The 20,241-nt window shown below is 37.7% G+C and overlaps 1 protein-coding gene across 3 annotated transcripts; it reads right to left on the bottom strand.

The window, feature by feature from the left end:
* Window positions 1–1,991: 1,991 nt before the first annotated feature.
* Window positions 1,992–19,408, bottom strand: LOC101738037 (uncharacterized). Of its 3 annotated transcripts, none has more exons than XM_038020394.2 (2): window positions 6,558–7,458; window positions 1,992–3,646 (listed from the first exon to the last, which is right to left on the bottom strand). In XM_038020394.2, exons 1-2 carry the CDS (start codon window positions 6,798–6,800, stop codon window positions 3,626–3,628), a joined length of 264 nt encoding a protein of 87 aa, XP_037876322.1. In that variant the 5' UTR covers window positions 6,801–7,458; the 3' UTR covers window positions 1,992–3,625. The 3 variants fall into 3 exon arrangements, 2 of the variants coding, with proteins under 2 accessions (XP_037876322.1, XP_012544472.1); XM_012689018.4 differs by having other exon boundaries at window positions 6,491–7,428; XR_009976670.1 differs by lacking the exon at window positions 6,558–7,458 and adding an exon at window positions 13,164–19,408 and having other exon boundaries at window positions 3,406–3,646.
* Between the last annotated feature and the right edge of the window lie 833 nt (window positions 19,409–20,241).

Genomic DNA, 20,241 nt, shown 5'->3' with positions numbered 1-20,241 from the left:
CGGGGGCGCGCGTGACAGTTACGGGAAGAGTGCCCGTACAATTGACAGTTATGGCACTGGCTAGGAGTGCCTTTTTTATGGGGGGCTTCGACAGCGATACCAGAGAGCCTACAGACGGTCTGTGTGTTAAAGATTTTCTTACCCTCGGGGGTAGGCTGGAGAGCGACTAGAACCATATTATATGGCTCCCTACCGCGACCGGTGTGCATACGGTGCACAGAATTCACTGGTAGGCCTTGTTCTAACAGGTCGGCTTTTACGAGCTCTACATCTAACTCTTTAGGGATTCCGCGTATTACAACGCGGAGTTCGCGCTCCTCCTGGAGCGTATACGTATGGAAACTTATACGCTCCTTACGGAGGTAAGAAGAGAGGGCCCTATGGTCGTCGGGTGTTTGAACCTTAATTTGAATGCCGTTCGCGAGGTTACGGGCATTCGTGAAATTTATATTTTTGGCCTTAAGGGCTAGGCAAACTCGATCCCAAGCTGCCTTCTCCTGAAGGATAACCGGGGGAGGGGTCTGGGTTTTATTTTGCTCCACCGGACGCGGCGACGGAGTGGCACCGGCTGGGGGCGCAACGGGAGTCTGAGGGCGGGGGCGCGACGCGTTCACGGCTTTGCTAATTTTAGCGGCTGCGGGAGCTCGAGACTCCGCGGCACGCTTCTTACCCTTCTGTACCAGGGTGAATCCATCCGTCGATGAGGCGGGGGCGAGGTCGACCTCCATGTCCGAGTCAGAGTCGGAGCACGAGGAGGCGGGTGCAGGCGACCTACGAGCAAGTGTAGGTGTTTTAGAGGGCGCGACGGAGGCCGCGGATGATCGCTCAGCTGAAACGATGGTCACGGCGGACGACGCAGCAGCTTTTCTCGCCAGTATAGGCGACACGGGAGCGGCAGGCACGACAGAGGCTGCGGTGCTCAATGCAGAAGCTCTGCACGCAGGTACAGGCGACGCAGGAGCAGCGAGCGCGGCGGAGTCCTCGAGAGGGCTCGCAGTGTCATTGGCCTTGAAGGCCAGAAACTCCGAGGCGAGCTGTGGGTGGCGAAGTCGGAGGAATTCCGCGAATACAGCGTCCATGATCGCTGAGTACCCAGGTGGGGCGGCCCCGGGTCTTGAAAACACTCGCCTTGCGGCGAGGCCCCAACTTCTCGGACCTGAGCGGTTCTATTGAACACAGGTGGCAATGCGGCGCGATTACTACAGGACAAAGAAAAAGCACAACAAAACAGAAATTACGAAAAGAAACAAAACAAATAAATACTTGCAGGAAACCACTTTGTCGGCAAATGTTCCACGAACACAAAAATAACTAAAACAAACAAATAAAAGCTTCCAGGAAACACACTTGGTCGGCAGATGTATCACGAACACAGGCCGCGCGAACAATGGCCGGGCTAACAAAAGCCGGGCGAACAGACCGGGCGATCGAGTGGACGATGAGCACGTCCGCACGTGACGGGTGCCTCTATCGGAATGACACAGCTCACTGAGTTTCTCGCCGGCTCTTCTCACTGGGTCGCGTTTCCGATCCGGTGGTAGATTCTGCGATGTACTGCTCTTGCTAGGGCTAGTGTTAGCAACGTTCTCAGGTTAGGGCCCCGTGAGCTCACCTACTTGCTCGCTACGCTGTGGCATAACTTTGCAAGGTTACCAGCATAAGTAGAAAAAAAAAATCAAAATTGGTATTGGTTTTATTGTTAGATAAGCTTATGATCCATCTGATAATACTTACTTAGGTATTATCTCCACCGTTGTTGACGGATTCCAGTTATGCTAACGACACTACCTTACTGTTGGTCAATGTAAGGCATATCTATGTACCGGTACTTTTTTGTCACATTTTTTCATAAACATTGATTTGACCTTCATGATGTACTGTACTGTGAAAATGCTCGCACTGTGCTAATACGATCTCTCGAAATAAACGAGTGGATTCACGTGCAATTTGTATCCAGTAAGACGTTTCTGTTTCTAATAAAAGACAGGAAATAACAAAACAAGTACATATATTTCACATTATACAACAACATACAAAATTAAATTCTAAAGCGGACGAATAAGTAATATATTTCGTTAAATAACTGTATATATATATATATGTACATACGTATAATTATTAGAATATAAGCTTGACAGAGAACACAGCGTTTTTACATAAACGTACAGATAATTATTATTTTCTTGTTCGCGTTCGGGCTTATTCTCATCTCACGGAACCTACAAAAAGTATAAATGTACTATTACATAATACTTAAAGTGTGAGCCGTATTTAACATAGGTAATGTGGATATAGCTTACGAAATTTTTAGTAGTAAGTTTTTATCTGTATGCCTGATAATTGCGACATGTAAATTTGAGATCATTTTTTTTTTGTTTTTGGTACCCAGTTTCAATTACACTGTGAATATCTCACTCAGACAACTCCTAAATGCAATTTGTGCTATTTAAAACAAGGGTTAAAATTTTGTATAGTTAGCCGGCTTCCTATTGAAAGGATCCATATGGGATCCATAGTTTATTTTTGGAACTTGATAGTTTCTATGTACTATGGACAATAGGCAGCCCGGTGAGCATTGTAAACTATTTATTATATATTGTGAAAATTATGCTCCATGAATCCTTACTCTTAATACGACTTATTCGCATATTCTAAAAACTTTGTAATAATTTGATTTTTTTGCACCCATATAATATTAATCGACTTCAAAAGACTCCAACGTAAATATGGAATTTTCTACTTTTCCTAAAAATAGAACTAGGGAAGGATAGGGTAGGGTAGGTAGATACATAAAAGTAGAACGGTAGAGAGTTCATCGACAATAAATTGGAATCTCAGTGAATAAATTACTCAAAATGATACTTATTAATTACACCGTGACATTGAATAATATAATAGGAAAGTATTTTTAATTAATTTTATTTCAGCTTAAGGTTGAATGTTCCCAATGTAAATTCCCCAATCTAGAATTTTCTCTCTTGCTATGTGCTTTAAAAACACATACAAGACCATACAGATTCTGGTAATCATAATACCTACATATATTTAACGAAGTTAATAGATTCGGATGACACTTCCGGAACATGTTACATGATATGATATCTAGTGGAAGTATAATCTGAATTCCTAGATTAAGAAGGCGACCTACTGTTATTACCTGTATTGCGTTCACATGTACACGAAGACTGACCATTCGTTAGACTGATTTATTGAAAGCGTCAGAAAACAATCCATACATTATTCAATATATTTGTACATTTTTAGAATTATCAACAAAGATTTAAGTTTCTATTTCTTCTGCCATAACACTGGAATTTTAAATTCATTCTAAATTCCAGTGCTACCCTTGGCACTTGGGACAAATTACAAAACTTATAATAATATAAATGCTACAAAAATGTCTTCTCGTTGATTTGTTGTATGTGATCCCTATTTGGTCGTCATGTGATGCTCTCGGTATAATTGAAAGAGCCTGTGTCATTTGTAGTGCCGTTGATTGGGTAAACAGATTCTGTAAGATCTTCTATATCGTTCAGAGTTTGGTTAGTTTGGTTAGCTGGCGTTGTCGAAACACTCTCGTTCGCGGGAATCGTAAAGCTATTTGATGTTAATGGTGTGTGTTCATTCACTGGGGTATCGCCTCCTCCTGCAATCACAGGAAAATTGTTGTTATTCATCAAAATAAAATTCTCACAGTAAATTGTTAGTCTGTCAAGTCGTCTAAATCATTAACTTTGGTCGAGACTTTTACGACGTGTTTGATGTAGCACAGGAATAATTATTTATGTTTGTATATGCAAACGGTGAAAAATATCTTCATTTTCTAAATATTTAAAAGAATTTCAGTGAACTGCAGAGCGAGTACGTATCTACCAATTTGATTCTATTAATACTCGATTATGTTTACGTTAGGTGGTATTGGATTGAAAATAGATAAAGCGATTGATGGATAGAATCTAAAAACTAAAATATTCACGAAATTATTTTAAATCGTCTCTAGATTTAATGTAAACATCGTTGAGCTAGATTCGTATAAGTGAATATATTTTTAGAATGGATAATAATTATAGTGAATTAGGAATTCAGTAAGTAAGTAGGTAATTCACTATAATAACTAAATCACTATAATTGCCACGAATATATAAATATATAAATAGTTACACATATATATATATATATATATGTGTAACTATTTCGATAAGTAGGTATGTTCTTTAAAAGTTTACAAAAGTATTGTAAAGGTTTTATTAGTGCAAGTTAAATATAGTGATAAGCATATATGAACAGCGCTGTTCGCGTGAGTTGATATAAAAGCTAATCAAACTCTATAGTGAATTCTATTTAAAAAAAGGTGTCACAAAAAGTACCGGTGCCTTTCATATAAAGGCCTGAATTTCTTTTGAGGTCACCGCACTGACGCAGCGGAAACTGAAAATATGAACCCGTGGAAAAGGTTACTTTTCGATATTGTAAAATTGGAGAAGAGTTTTATTTGTTTTGTGTTCAATGGTTGTAAGACGATCTCAGGAAGCACTTGGTCCTATCTGGTTAACAGAGCCATACTTAGAAAATAAAGTGAAGGCCGCTGCTGACCTTAACTGCAAACAGAAGAGAGCCTGTCGATAATCCCGTTCTCGCAAATCGTTTGAAATGTATGGATCTATGGAGGGACTTGAAGCAATAAAATCAAATAAAAGAAGATAAGGTGGAAAAGTTTCAATTGTATTTTTTTTTATTGCATATATTCCTGGACGAGATCATAGCCCACCTGGTGTTCAGTGGTTACCGGAGCCCATAGACATCTACAACGTAAATGCCGCCACCCGTCTTGAGATATGAGTTCTAAGGTGTCAGTATAGTTACAACGGCTGCCCCACCCTTCAAACCGAAACGCATTACTGCTTCACGGTAGAAATAGGCAGGGTGGTGGTACCTACCTACCCGTGCGGACTCACAAGAGGTCCTACCACTAGTAATAAGAATAGTAAGTGTAGTACAAAACTTTTTTTTTGAAATGTAAATGAATCTTCTGAGTGAACTGTGAAGATGTAAGTGATTATGTTCGAACTTCGAACACTGGACTAACACTAGTCAAGGTAAATAAATCTAGAGGAATACTAACGTTGTTCTGCATATTTAATCCAGTTTGAACAAGTTCAGATTTCGTGAACCAGAAAACTAAAGCAGCCCATGGACGCCTATAGCCATGTGCGGAGTCCAAAGACTTCGCATCTGTATTTCGTGCAGCGCAAAGAACATTGCGTTTTTTTTAAATGATGGAAATTTTATTTTTCCTTGTCTAGAAACACTCGATTCTTCACAATCACTACATTTCTTCGTTCTCGGGAACAGTTATAATATACATACACTACAATTACAAAGCTATAATCGTATAATGTTTGGAATGGCACGTCAGGTAGAACCATACGGCGCACCAGCGTGCTATTTCGAGCAACCGGTCCAAATTGTTTGTGATTTATATGTTATAAACATGATCAGTGAGCACGCGAGAGCTGGTTATTGTGATTAACTATACAAGATAACTATAGGTACCTATTTAGCAAGTTGCTAATCCCTGTTTTAACTAAGTATGAATACAATGACATCGCTGCGACGTACACTTGTTAAGAACAAAGTTGTCTGATGTCAAAATAGTAATAAACTAAAGTGATATGGACGAAATTATTTTTTACATCTTTCATTTCTTATGATATAAAAAAAAAATCGATCATGAAAAATGACCGTTGTATACAACATAGGACTGTGATGGCGTAAATACAAGGGCGAATTTGATATTGAAAAACAACATTTCGTTTTTTTCAACACAATGCAATAATATATATATATATATATATATATAATGTACGTTAAACAAATTGATATTGATTGGGATACTTTTAATCAATATGAAGCTGAAAGTTTATTTCACTATTTATTTCTTAACGTTAATTTATGGTGCCTCGTAAAATTAACAAATTCATTAGTTTTAGAATAAGTGGAGAATTCCATGAAAAACTGCCCCGATAAGTTAATGCGAAAACGTTAGTCATACAAATCAAATATAGCATCGTGCATTCCTGACCGTCTTATCACAGAAATGCTTATATTATTTAGATTTTGCTTCGGTAAGAAGCTCTTTAAAATTTATAGTTTTTCAATCACATCACTGGAGTTCACAACAGCTGACAACCTTCGTTGAAATTAGATATAAATTCGGATTAAAGTCGATTCGGAGTTTATTTTTGGTTATCGTTTTAGTATCGTGCTTTTAAACAATAGCTCTGTAGTTTGCTAAACTATATGAGATTTGGATTCATTTAGAGTTATTTTTAGAAATAAAATTTACAAGTATTGTAATCGTTTACCGTTTTTAATTATAAGGAAAATGAAAAAAGAGGTTTTTAATAGAGCACTAAGAAAGACGGGTTGTTATTTAGTGAAAATAAACAAATACATCAGCATTGAAATTAGTGTTTGGCGTGTAACCTACCGGTGTAGGGCATTAAGCATGTGGGCAATGGTGTAGTGCTGGTTTGCTTCTCTACATTATGTAACACCTTTCGTTGCGCGTATTGCGCGTCCTTAGGCTCCCAGAAGAAGACGTAGTAGAGGGAGAGCATTATCGCAGCGAGTGACACGCAGAACACATAAATGATGACAGTGAGCACGCGGACACTTTTCTTGTCGCGCTTCCGCTCGTAGAGTGAGTCGAACACGAGCTCGTGCCCGGAGGTCGTGCCGAGTCGCATCGAGCCCGCGCACGACCGCATGCTACCGGACGTGAACGACTTGCTCGACATCTTCCTCGACGATCTTCACCGAAATGCACTGCCGCAACGTCTCCGCAGCGAATCCGGTTAACTAGGGCACGCTTATCGATAAGTATGCCCCAGTTCAGAGCCGGGTCACGCCGACCGTGTCTGCTGTTTGACACCTCTTGGTGCGGACTGTTGTTTCATTATTATGGCGCTCGCTTCGAACTTCATTTGTTTATCCTTTAATTTCACGTTTAGTATACGTAAATCTATTCCAGTTCTTCTGACGTAGCCGTACGATCGCGATTCGTCTCTCACGCTTCCGTCCCTGAATTTTCATTGTTTCAGTTAACGAGTGATTATGTTTTCATTAATGTTTCTTTGCAGCACTAATAAAAAAAAAAGTGTTTTTCCACTCATACACCACAGTCTCATAACGTTAACATCAACTTTACCGAGTTTAGAGTTTATCAACTTTTGTGTAAGTCGTGGGTAAATTGAACGAACCCTCACATTGATTATTGTGTGTGTTTGAGAGAGGTCGAGGTATAACAATAAGTAAACAAAGTTAATTTAGTTAAGGGTGGCACGTTATTGTGACGGTGCGCGACGGAATTGACGCGAGAGCGTCGCGCCCGTGAGGGCTGGCGGCCGCGACGGCGCGTGGCGTTGCCATGATTCGGACGGTCGATACGCGCGCCTCTACAAATCAATAACAAATTTTCAACGGTCAATTGTTTTTATTGTACATAAATACTAAATTGTAACTATAAAAATAATCTCCTAGGAAGTATAGAAGTCCGATGTGACCTTTCTAGTCTACTAAAAATTTTAATAATGCTTTCGGGGACCGCTTAATTTAAATATGAACGCTTGCAATAAGCCTCATGCCACGCATCGTTGTTGAATAAAATAAACTTTTTTAATTTTCTAAGCTAAAAAATAATATAGTTGTTTTGTTAGTTTGGTTGGTAATAAACATTAAAAACGTGAAAGTGCAGTTAACGAGGAAAAAATATCATCTTTTTCTTGTCTTTATCCCACTATATTCCACTATCCCATTCGAGTCTATCACACATCATTTCGGCACTCACACCCTTCTCTGGCATAATCTCTTTCATACGGTCCATTCAAGTCTTTTTAGGAAGCCTCCTTTAAAGCGACAAATAAATATATAATTATTTCTACATATTTATTTTTTAACCGGGTGTGTACTGAAAATTTCCTTAGCTTGCAATTTGCAATTTGCAGCGTTTCGTGTAAATCCCGTACTAACATTGTCTGGTGCACCTATTTTGGTTTGGATTCGTGAAACAGCTCACGATTTAATAAGTTGAAGCCTCGGTTGTAGTTATAGCCTACAATAAACGATTGCTTCGGAGCAGAAAGCAGAAGAGATAGGTTTCCGTGTGGATTCACAGTACGCCTTACCACTAATATTAAACATCTTTTGACATATTGAGCGTTTTATCATTTGTCATATTAAACGAATTATTCTCACATGAAGAAAGATTTAAGCACGTGTAAGATACGCATTTCCTTCCTGCGGACTTTGAACTCCGATATTATTGTATCTCATATCATGCTCCTTTCTTCAGGTACGACCTCTATTATTATTTTTTAGATGAATGATTTCAAGAATTCTGAATAATATATTCTAAAATCTATTAATTCAGTTTGATATATTGAAATGCGGTGTCATATTTTATTTTATAATTGTAGACTGTGATGCTTCAAAACAAACTTGAAACTAAACTTACTACTTTTTTTTCCTACCTAAGCTGATAGCTTAGCTTGAGAGGCTATTTCAGCGTAACCTTAACTAGTAGGTGAGCTCACGGGGCTCAAACCTGACGACGTTGCTAACACGAACCCTAGCAAGAGCCGTGTTTAGCAGAATCTACCACTGGATCGGAAACGCGACCCACTGAGAAGATCCGGCGAGAAACTCAGTGGGCTGTGTCTGTGGGTTAATTTACTCGTCGGGCCCTTCGGGTTTGACGAGAACGATGACCGGTGTTTGAGGTACCTAAAAGCACCGTTAGTGGATCGGGAGGATCCGAAATGACGTATTTTGGGCGACGTCGACTGCTTTCCATTCTGTCCGCAGGATCGGGAATGATAGGACATAATATGGCTGCAATTAAGTTAAAAATACTAGTGGCTATCTCTAGTTGTGTAAACCGCATTCTTCAATAAATTATTTATAGACATTAATACGTCTTATTGTTTTAAGTAGATTGATTAAAATGTTCACCAAGCTACATATTAAAAATCATCATAGTAAAACAATACAAATATTTAATGCTCGCGGTTCTGACACAATTGAGTTAAACTAATTAGATTACATGAAACCCTATTAGGTAATCCTCATAATTATTTATGTTTTGTATTGTTAAGCCATTGAAATTTTAGTTCATCGAATTATTTTAATTTTCTTATCATGAAGACCAGTGGACTTTTGTAGAAAGGTGACGTCAAAGGTAACAGCAAACTGAATTTAAAATTCAAATAACTACAATGTTACGGACGAGGTACGGTCTTGAAATATAGAGAAGATTTATTTACATTAACAGCATTATAACGCAATAAAATCAACGAGGATGCCGCAGATTACCTTGAACCGAAAGATGAATGAGTGCCATATATCCAGTTTGAAAAAAAAAACAATGTTTCAGGATTTTTTCTGTGTTAGTTTTTCGAATCATCACAGATAGATACGCAAAGGGATTTTGTCGTTTTGTTTTATTTTTTACAGTTTGTTTACACATTCGTCATTTGTGTTACTTTAAAAACGCTTAGAAAATATCTTAAACTGTAAATTTGACTTATATTGCTTTCTTAAAATATGAACTCTGTGCATTTATATTATAAATTCATTAATTATGTCAACAAAATTTTTACATGCTAAAGATAGTAGTATTAGATAGTTTGTAAATAATTACCATATTTTGCCTAATAAAACTTGTTTTTGTAAATCATACTATTTACGAGTCATTTGTTTTTGTGTTGTAATATATTGTGATAAAGATTTAATTTAAATAAGAAATATGCTATCTATTATATTTAAAGACTCTATCTAATTTGAGCTAATACTTTGACTAATAATAGTGTTTGTAATTTTTATCATGGAACGTTTGGGTAAGAAATAACAATAAAATAAAAGGATGTTAATCTATATGGTTAGTATTCTAAGTTTAAATGACACGGAAACACTTAAGTAATTTTGTGTAGGTACTCACTGAGTCTTGTTTACTAGTATTCTCAGGGTATTTAAATAATCCTGTAGTGTAACGTTGCGAGCTGTACCTAGCTATTTATTATAATATAATTTTGAACCCAGCAAATATGAAACTCTAAATTAGACGATTTTTTATATAGATATGGTACTTTTTGTTTCTCCTGTGTCTTACTGTCTTGAATTGGAGTATGAATAGTGCGATTACATAACGCTACAGTTAATATGTTTGAAAGTAAACACTTTCTTATTATTGGTTTTATTGGCGAATTGACTTATTGATGTTCAACGTTTATTAAAGCCGATAGATACTGGCTGCACAAAAATCCCGCCCATCTATAGTTATGGGCCAGAGGTCTAGTTTTCATTAAAACCATGGTTGTTATCCTTTAGACCGGAACTCAAGATTACTTTGTATGCGTCCACAAATAATACGCGGTGACTTAGGCGGAGACGGGAGTGAAATGGGCGCCGCTCTTTTAACGTACAGTGTTGTGATATTTATCCTGAGATGGGAGGTGTTTAAGTCCAAGAAATCGTTGGCATGAAATGAATAAAAACAGAAAAACTTTTATAATCAGTAAAATCCATGATATAGGTTTAGATTCTTCTTCTTTTTCTCCACCTTATCCCTCTAAGTAGGTTCGGCACAGCTAGTGTCTCTACTCCATTCTCTTCTATCGGTCGTCGTCTCAACACTCAATCCTCTCTCTCTCTCTCTCTCTCATAACGTCATTCACAAACTCCATCCATGTTTTCTTCGGTCGACCTCTTTCCCCTCTACCTTGCATTACCATACATCTCCTAGTCACATGCACCTTCTCTCTACGCATCACATGTCCATACCACGCTAACCGTCCGCTCTATAATTTGTTAATTATCGGGGTTACTTTCACACTTCCTCTAGGTCTAGATTAATTAACACTAATAAATTCGTCATTATCCATCATCATTGTACAACGAAATGTCAATGAAATCAAACGACAGAACGCTACGGTTTGATACGAGTCATACGAGTATAATCAAGTATTACTAATTGGATTCTAGTTCCTTAGGTGTGTGGTTACCTTGGCAGTAACTGGGATTTAGGAACTTTAAAAACGGCACCGATTAATTCGTTCAATCTGTCGCGCTAGGCACAAGCCAATGACTGCACTAGGGACAAACTGCAGTTTCATTGTCTGCTAACCGCGCTAAGTTCGTATTGTGAACACACACTTGCCTCTTAAGTGTTTGTTCAGAAATAGTTAAGACGGTCGTATTAACTCGTATGGAATCAGAACACATTCAACGACCAGTAAAAACAGAGCGTATTTCGATAAGTAATGTTAGAAGACGTATGATTTAAAAGTATGAATGATCTAATAAAATATGTTTGAATGAAATGTAAATAAACTTCGACTATTCAACACATGTAATGTAATGAACACTACCACACATTACCACACACATTCAAGGGCATTAATTGTGATTCAATAAAATTAAAAGTAAAACAATGTAGGCCCTAAGTTAATTAAGCATAGAGCTAGTAATGAAATCGAAAATGAAGTACCTACTTTTTCAATTAACATAGACGAGCTCATTTCTGCGTTTACTGTTAGATTCGGTCAGTTGCTTTGGGACATTGGTTGTCACATCCTTTAAATTCTAAGGTTGTTGATTTCAATAAAGCGGGTTCATATAATATGTCGCGTCACGCCTTACCACCACTACTCATCATAGCAATTGACCAGAATGCTAGTGTGCCGATGGATGATGGAGAAGCTCGAAATAATTTGTGTCGCATACTTGTCTCTTCTGATTAATAATCAATAAAATGTATCATTTAAGATCCTATCGCCTGATACCTACCTATATGTATATGGAGTGTAGTCTTAAATTTAAGATTAAGAATTTAAGATTTAGATTTAGAAAGATTTAAGATTTAGAATTTATATTTCATGTATAATATTTAAATGGGTAGGTAACAAAAACTTAGTTTTTGGCACAAATTTTGAGAATATTTAGTTAGGTATATAGTTTATGAACCGGAAAGTGATATGGCTTTTTCCCGCAAAATAGTGACACGGTTATCACTATATTAAAAAGTGCAAGCAACCTTCAATTTGCCTCAATTTTTTTTAAATAATGTTTCTTTCCCGACAAAGATCATTCAGCTGATCATCTTACTTTCACATAAGTTATAATTTGAACGCAATTTTAGAAAACTTCACTTGCGGAAATTTATACAATTAAAATATGTTTTTAGATTTTTGGAACTCTAATATTTATTGTTATTTGAATAACATAAGAGAATATGTCGGTCATAATTTTTATTAATCAACAAATTGTAAAAAAAAAATTGTCAAAATTTACGCAAGTTTCGTTTTTAGCGCTCTTACTGAATATTTACCCGAGGATTGTAATCTTTCCATGATAATGCTATGGTGTGGCGGTGGTGCTCGTCGTGCGTTTAGCTTGCCCGTATCATTCAGGGGCGGCAGCTCGGGAGACTTCCAGACGCAGACGTAGTACACGGAGAGCAGTATCGCAGCCATGGACACCGATAGCAAATACGCCAGCACGGTCAGCACCCGCACCACCTTGCTCGCCGGTTTCTCTTTGTGATTATCGTGAACCGATGGGATAACGTCGTCCGTCGCGTTTTTGTCTTCTGAGTGACCGTTATTGCCGCACACTGACATTGTGCCCTGGCTACATGTTTTTCTGAACTGATGCCGGGTGAATGAATAAGACAGCCCGCGTAATCCACGTGTGGTGTCGGCGGATGGGAGTTGCGAGTGTGGCGGCGGAGCGATGACGTCCGGCGCGCGGACTGCTGCCGATCGCGTTTGCTAAACTGATCAGCCTTATACGTCACGGATTTATGATCACCGCGATAGACGAGCGTCCATTAAATTTAATGCTTCGCCGAAAATGTAAGTACGCCTTCAAATAACTTTTAAGTAATATTTAATTTTAGTGGACAGATTCAATTAAAAAGTTGCATTTAAATAGGGTTTTTTTACGATAATCAATTGTGTATCTACGCAAGTATATCCAATTAAATAAATAAAGTGAGCAAAACTAGATGAGTTTTGCCGTAAGTTAGGTCTCTAGATTATACTTCATTTCATATGTTTTGAATTTAGATGTTTGGGACTGGGAAAAGGATAAGTTTTAGGACTCACTCTGTATTTCGTTGATGCACTATTTAATTTTCTCACTGGCGAGAGTTATATGTGCTGATTGATCAACAAATCACAATTTTATTGTTTTTGCACCGGCACCATGTTTTTAGTTTTTTTTACACACTTCGCGCCATTTTCATACGCGCGTAGTTTTTCTCGTAGTGTCAACAGATGGCGTGGATAGGGGATTGAGGAAGGAATAAGGAAAAGGAAGTCCCAACATTTCCCCCCACTTGAAATCATTGGAGGATTTCAAAAGATTTTAACAAGATAATAAGCTGTGGTAACTAAGGTACCTAGTGAATTAGAGATAATAATATGCTAAGAATAAAGTAATAATTAAGCTAAAAATAATAATTATGTGAATAAATAAACTATTATATTAAATTAGATAATAGTATAAAGTAAATTATAAAGGTTACAAGTTTTCGTGAATTGGCAAAGGACACAACTTTGTAACTGGTCGGCGCAGCAGACCGTGAGCTGTTTGGACAGTGACAACCCGTACTACGCCATCAGAACCGGGATGAATTATGCTAATTCTGCCGATACGCCATTCCAACGGTGGAAGGTTTTGATCCACGATCATAACTATATCTCCCAGCTTAACGTTACCGTGTTGTTTAAACCATTTAGCGCGTTGCTGTAATGTATGAAGATAATCCAAATGCCAGACACGCCAAAAACTTTGAGTTAGCTTTTGTAGCATCTGCCATCTAGAACGAACTGACATTTGTATATCAGCAAGGAGAGGCTCGGGTAAGCTCACTAGAGGGCTCCCTGTCAAGAAATGCCCAGGTGTCAATACGTCTACCTCGTTAGGGTCAGAAAATACCGAAATTAATGGTCGTGAATTGAGAATAGCTTCAATTTTGGTAAGAATCGTTGTTAACTCTTCAAAAGTTAGGATTTGACTTCCGATTACACGTTTCAGGTGATACTTCATCGATTTTACCCCACTTTCAAATATACCTCCAAAATGACTTCCGGTCGGCGGGTTTAGTTTCCATTGGATTCCTCGGTTTATCAAAATAGTCTCAACTTCAAGATTCTTGCTTAGCATTAATTGATGCATCTCGCTAAGATAGCGTTTAGCACCCACGAAATTTGAACCACAATCCGAAATAATGGTACTACATAAACCACGACGGGACACAAACCTATCTAGAGCAGCAATAAAGGCCGAGGTGGAGAGCTCAGTTACCAATTCAATGTGAATTGCCTTAACCGCTAGACAGACAAATATACAGGCATAAGTTTTATATGTTTTGGCATTTCGTCTGCGACTTTCTTTCACGATAAAAGGTCCTGCAAAATCGACCCCTATATTTTGAAAGCAACGAGCTGCTTGAACTCGAATAGAGGGAAGATCACCCATTACAGGTTGAAGGGGTATAGGATTTACTTTGAAACAGGTGACGCATTTTGAAAGCCGCGATCTAATAAGATTACGAATACCTAAGATCCAAAATTTTCTTTGAATTAAAGATTGTAACGCACGAGGTCCACAGTGTAGAAATAAACGATGGTAATAGTCAATAATGATCCGAGAAAGATGGGAGGTTTTTGGCAACAATAACGGATTTATAGCTGATTGTGGCAAGTTTGCATTTTTTAATCGTCCCCCCACTCGTAACAGACCTCGTTGATCGAGAATTGGCGCTAACTTTATTATAGTGCGAGAACAAGATTTTCCACTTTTAATCGCACTAATTTCGCTAGCGAATGTAAGAGACTGAACATGTTTTACAATGGTAAAGAGAGAGTCTTCTAGTTCTGTAAAAGTTAAAAAAGATTTGATACGTTTTTCTGGCGGACGAGTTGCGTTTGCAATAAAACGTCGACACCAGGCAAAGATGCGTTGTAGCCTCAACAATGAAGAGTACTTCTCAATTAACTGAGTTAGAATACTATTGTTAGAAGATTCCAAAAGAACATGGCACAAGAAGCTGGATTTTACTTCGGCTAATTCCTTTAAATAAGGTAATTTTTCAGACACCGGCCATGTAGAAGAATTCGAGACTATCCATTTGGGTCCTGTCCACCAAGTGGAACAAGCCACAAGTTGAGAGCAGGTAAGACCACGACTGCAGTAATCTGCTGGATTATCATACGTTGACACGTGATACCAATTTTCGACAGACAAATTATCTAACAGCTTCACGACACGGTGTGCAACGAAAGTTTTAAGACGATGAGGTGCTGTTTGCAGCCATGATAGTACAGTTGAGCTATCAGTGAATGCCCATATCTTTGAAATTGTTATGTTTGAGGTTTGAGTTTCATTTAGTAAATTACTAATATGCTTCAATATTTTTGCTAGCAATACAGCACTACATAGCTCCAATCGGTTGACAGTAAGAACTTTTAATGGAGCTACTTTAGATTTTGCAATAAGCAAGTGAGATGTAATTTCAGTGTCGGTAGTGATACGTAAGTACACAGAACAACCATAAGCCTTGGTAGATCCATCACAAAAACCTACAAGTTCGTATGATTTTGAATGAAGAGGTACAATTAGTCGAGGAATTTTAATATCCTTCAGGTAGTGAAACTCGGATGTAAATAGATGCCACTGAGACAACATATCTGACGGTACAGTTTCATCCCAGTCAAGCTGAAGGCGCCATAGTTCTTGTAAGGTAAGCTTAGCTATTAGAACCATTGGGGCTAACCATCCGAGTGGATCATAAATTCTGGCGACGTTTGATAGAATAGAACGTTTTGTATTCCCTGGAGTGAGTTCTGATAAAGCATAAGTGAAGTTATCATCAGCTGGATCCCATCGGACTCCAAGAATCTTGATACTTTGTTTTTGTTTTTCATCACAAAATGTTTTTGGAACCTGACAATGTTCCGTTGGTATCTGGGTGAGGAATTCAGGTGAGTTGCTACTCCATTTACGTAATTCGAACTTAGCACGCGCTAACATTTGTATTAACTCTTCTTTATGTTTCAGTGCAGTTTCAATAGATGTAGCACCAACAGTGATGTCATCCATGAAAGTATCATGACGAAGACTAGCAGCAGCTAAGGGCCACTCTTTTTCGTAGTCAGAGGCTAATTGATGCAGAGTACGTATTGCCAGATAAGGGGAACTCGTAACCCCGTAAGTTACCGTTTTCAGCTCATACTCAGTTACAGGATCAGAAGGAGAATCGCGCCAAAGTATATGCTGCCATTTTCGGTCTTCTGGCCTAAGTTCGATGTTTCGATACATCTTACTGATGTCGGCAGTAAAAACAACAGCATGCAACCGAAATTTTGTAAGTATATCTCCTATATCGTTTTGAAGTTTTGGACCAGTATATACAAGATCGTTAAGAGATTTGCCATTGGTAGTTTTGGCGCTAGCATCGAATACAACCCTAAGTTTAGTCGTTGTACTTTCCGGGCGAATGACACAATGATGAGGAATTATATACTGCCCGATTTTATTCGAGTCAGCGCTAGGCTCCATATGCCCTAACAGCTTGTATTCGCGCATAAAGGCGGTGTACTCTTTTTTCAACTCTAAGTTTCGATTAAGGCGTCGTTCTAGGTTAACGAGCCGAGAGAAAGATTGGTTGAAAGAATCGCCTAGTTGACTGATAGGTTCTTTGAGAAGCATAGGTACAACATATCTGCCGTCGGGATTACGATACGTTAGATTTGAGTACATTTGTTCACATTTAATATCTTCAGGGTTTAAGATAACCTGACTTGGAGGTTCTTCGATCTCCCAGAATCGCTTGAGTCCCTCGTCTAGAGAACGTGTGGATGCTAAGAGAGAAGATATTGTTGGCGGAGGTAAATGGTTTGTATCAAGTTTGCCGGTGATGACCCAACCAAATACGCTGTGTAAAGCTACCGGTAGATCATGACTGGGCTGAACGCGTTGACCGTCATAAATACTATGGAACAGTTCTGCGCCGAGTAGTAAATCTACATTTGATGGTTTATCAAAATTCTCATCAGCGAGGACCAGATGTTTAAAAGATTCACGAAGATTAGTAGGTAAGTTTGTAGCAGGCATTTTACTCGTTATAGTATTTACTACGATAGGATTAATGTTGAAATGAGGATTTTCTGAAGTACGAGAAAGTACAGTGCAAGAAGTAACTCCAGTCACGTGATGTACAGCATTTTGACCTAGACCAACTACGGCTAATGGACAGCGACGTAATGGTAAGCCCAAACGTTGACAACATGACTTGGTAATGAAACAATCTTGAGCACCACTATCAATCAACGCACGTACAAGAAATGATTGATTAGTACTGCGAGGATGACGAACGCGAACTACACAAGTACCCAACAGAACTACCGAGCGACTGTAGCCCACATACGCATTAGTGGAGGCTGCAGTGCTAGACTCGAAGGTAGGATTACGTGTGATCTCGTCCGGGCGTACGTCAACTGTGACCATGCCACTCACAGCTGTATTGACCTCATGGAGAAGCGTATGATGTCGTTGTCCACAAGTAAAACAATTTAATTTTGAATAACACTTGTTAATGTTATGATTTGGGCGTAAACAGTTTTTACATAAAGATTTTGATGTCACTAAATTAAGCCGGTCTTGTATGCCTAAAGCTTGAAATTTAGGACACTTATATAGATTATGTTGTTGTTCACAACAGCTACACGGTGCGCCGGTGTTGACACTTGAAGATATATTTGAATTAACGGGCAATGATGTTGATTTCAAATAAGGTTTTTTAGAAAAACATTCATTGCGAGGTGCACTCTTATAATTTGTGAGTTGTTTATTAGTTTGTTGTATACGTACAACAGATGACGAGCTTGGTTCACTAACCTCTAGTATCTTAACATAGTTTTGTAAAAAAGTTAGTAAGTCGTTTATAGTAGGTAGGTTATTTGAATTTTCCTGTAACTGTGATTCAAATCTTTTACGAGTGTCACTGTCTAAAGTACGGGACGCCAAATAGAATAATATAAATTCACCAAGATTGGGAATGTTTATTGCCTTGAGGGCATTGACACTTTCGTATAATAAATTATTTAATATCAATAAATCATTAATGTTAGAACTTTTCAATTGCTGAAATTGTATAATTTTGTCTAAATAAGATGTAGCTAATAATCTTTTATTTTCAAATCGACCCACTAGCGCATCGAAAACTATTTGATAATTATCAGATGTAACAGGTACCCCTTTGGCAATCGATAAAGCAGCACCCGATAGACACGATATTAAATAATGAAATTTCTCAATTGCTGTAATATTCTCATTCTCGTGTACAAGCGACGAAAATGTATCATAAAAAGTCCGCCATTGCTCAATTCTACCATCAAACTTGATTAAATTAATTTTTGGTAAACGTACTTGCTGACCAAACGGCTTGGGTGAGACGTAATGCGACGCGGGTGCGCCGGCGTTGCCGGGGTCGGCGTTAGACGCTTCCGATATCGCGTAATACATGTCGTCAAATGCCTTAACAACTTGCATATCGATTTTGTCTTTAGGATTAATTTCAAGTTTTAACGCATTTATTTGATTAGTTAGATCTAAATATTCTTGCCGTAAAACATCTAGACGTTTGTATCGAACATTGAATTGAGATAATTTTGACGAATCTGATGCAATTTGTTGTGATAAATTATAAAGTATTTGTATGTCCTTAAAAACATATTCACGTTGACTTGTTAGAAGTTTTAATTTGAGTTCTGACATTATAGAATACGTAAATTATAGTAACAATACAAATATAATTGGAATTTGAATACAAAAATTATGTTGCAAATGAATGCTATTTTTACAACCGAGAAATTTCTTAAACTACCTACGTCACTTGAGATTTATAAAAAAAATATTGTTATTTTATGCTTTAAATAGTAAAATAATATTATAAAATAATAGTTATATTGTTATTAGGATAAGATTAAAGCGAAATGAAATGTAGAACTAGAGTTTTCTAACGAATATGCCCCTAGTTACCATAGGTTATTCGCGCTCGAAACGGACCACTAAATATGTTTTGAATTTAGATGTTTGGGACTGGGAAAAGGATAAGTTTTAGGACTCACTCTGTATTTCGTTGATGCACTATTTAATTTTCTCACTGGCGAGAGTTATATGTGCTGATTGATCAACAAATCACAATTTTATTGTTTTTGCACCGGCACCATGTTTTTAGTTTTTTTTACACACTTCGCGCCATTTTCATACGCGCGTAGTTTTTCTCGTAGTGTCAACAGATGGCGTGGATAGGGGATTGAGGAAGGAATAAGGAAAAGGAAGTCCCAACATCATATGAAATCAATTATGAAATACCCATCACTTTTATATCAATTAAGGGTAGCACGTTAATTTCATTATTAAAGCTCAAAACATTGCTAGAGAACTTTATTAATGGATTGGATTTCACTTAACTTTAAGACGAAGAAGAATTAAAGCTATTTGCGAGATTAAAGGCTGAGAAATTTTATTGTATAGCTAAGATATAGAAAGCAATTTTATTTTCTTTCGTTATAAAAACTCAAATGGTCAAAAAGTCCAAGAATATGTTTACTTGACCCAATTATCTATTACACGAAGACTGACCACAAGACTAGTTCATGTTAGGTAAGTGGAAGCCATACAAATGTGTTAAGATCGTTAATATCGCAATTCGCAGAATAAGCGAGAGATGTATGTATGGCACCTACGTGCATGAAAATATAACATTCAAAATTGTTTTTTACGATATGTTCTGATAATAATATGATCTGAAGCACGTAAAGATAAATAAATAAATATTTACTAACAATCACGTCACGTTAACTGGTCCCGTGCTAAGTTCGTAAAGAACTTGTGTTACAGGTACCAGATAACGGAAATAAATGTAAGATTTTTATTATACACATACATATATTTAATATACATCCATAACCCTGGAGAAGACATTTATATTTATCATAAAAATATCTTCCCTTGGCGGGATTCGAACCCACGACCCTCTTGTGTAGTGACCGTGTCACTTACCACTACACCAGACGGCCGTTAATCTCTACAATATGCTAAGTGTAAACGAAATCAATCTATGATAATCAATCAAGTTTAGTGTGCCTATTGGACAACTGGAATGTATACTAT

The sequence above is a fragment of the Bombyx mori genome, chromosome 25, assembly GCF_030269925.1.
Source record: "Bombyx mori chromosome 25, ASM3026992v2".
Taxonomy (NCBI): Eukaryota; Metazoa; Arthropoda; class Insecta; order Lepidoptera; family Bombycidae; genus Bombyx; species Bombyx mori.
Note: the sequence above shows the minus strand (reverse complement) of the source record. Positions and strands in the feature narration are given on the sequence as shown.

Excerpts from the sequence above, each read along its gene's own strand:
- LOC101738037 (XM_012689018.4), bottom strand. The coding sequence starts at position 6,800 with ATGTCGAGCAAGTCGTTCACGTCCGGTAGCATGCGGTCGTGCGCGGGC. Across the intron at positions 3,647-6,490 it reads ATGCTTAATGCCCTACACCG|GAGGAGGCGATACCCCAGTG; the intron begins GTAGGTTACACG and ends CTGTGATTGCAG.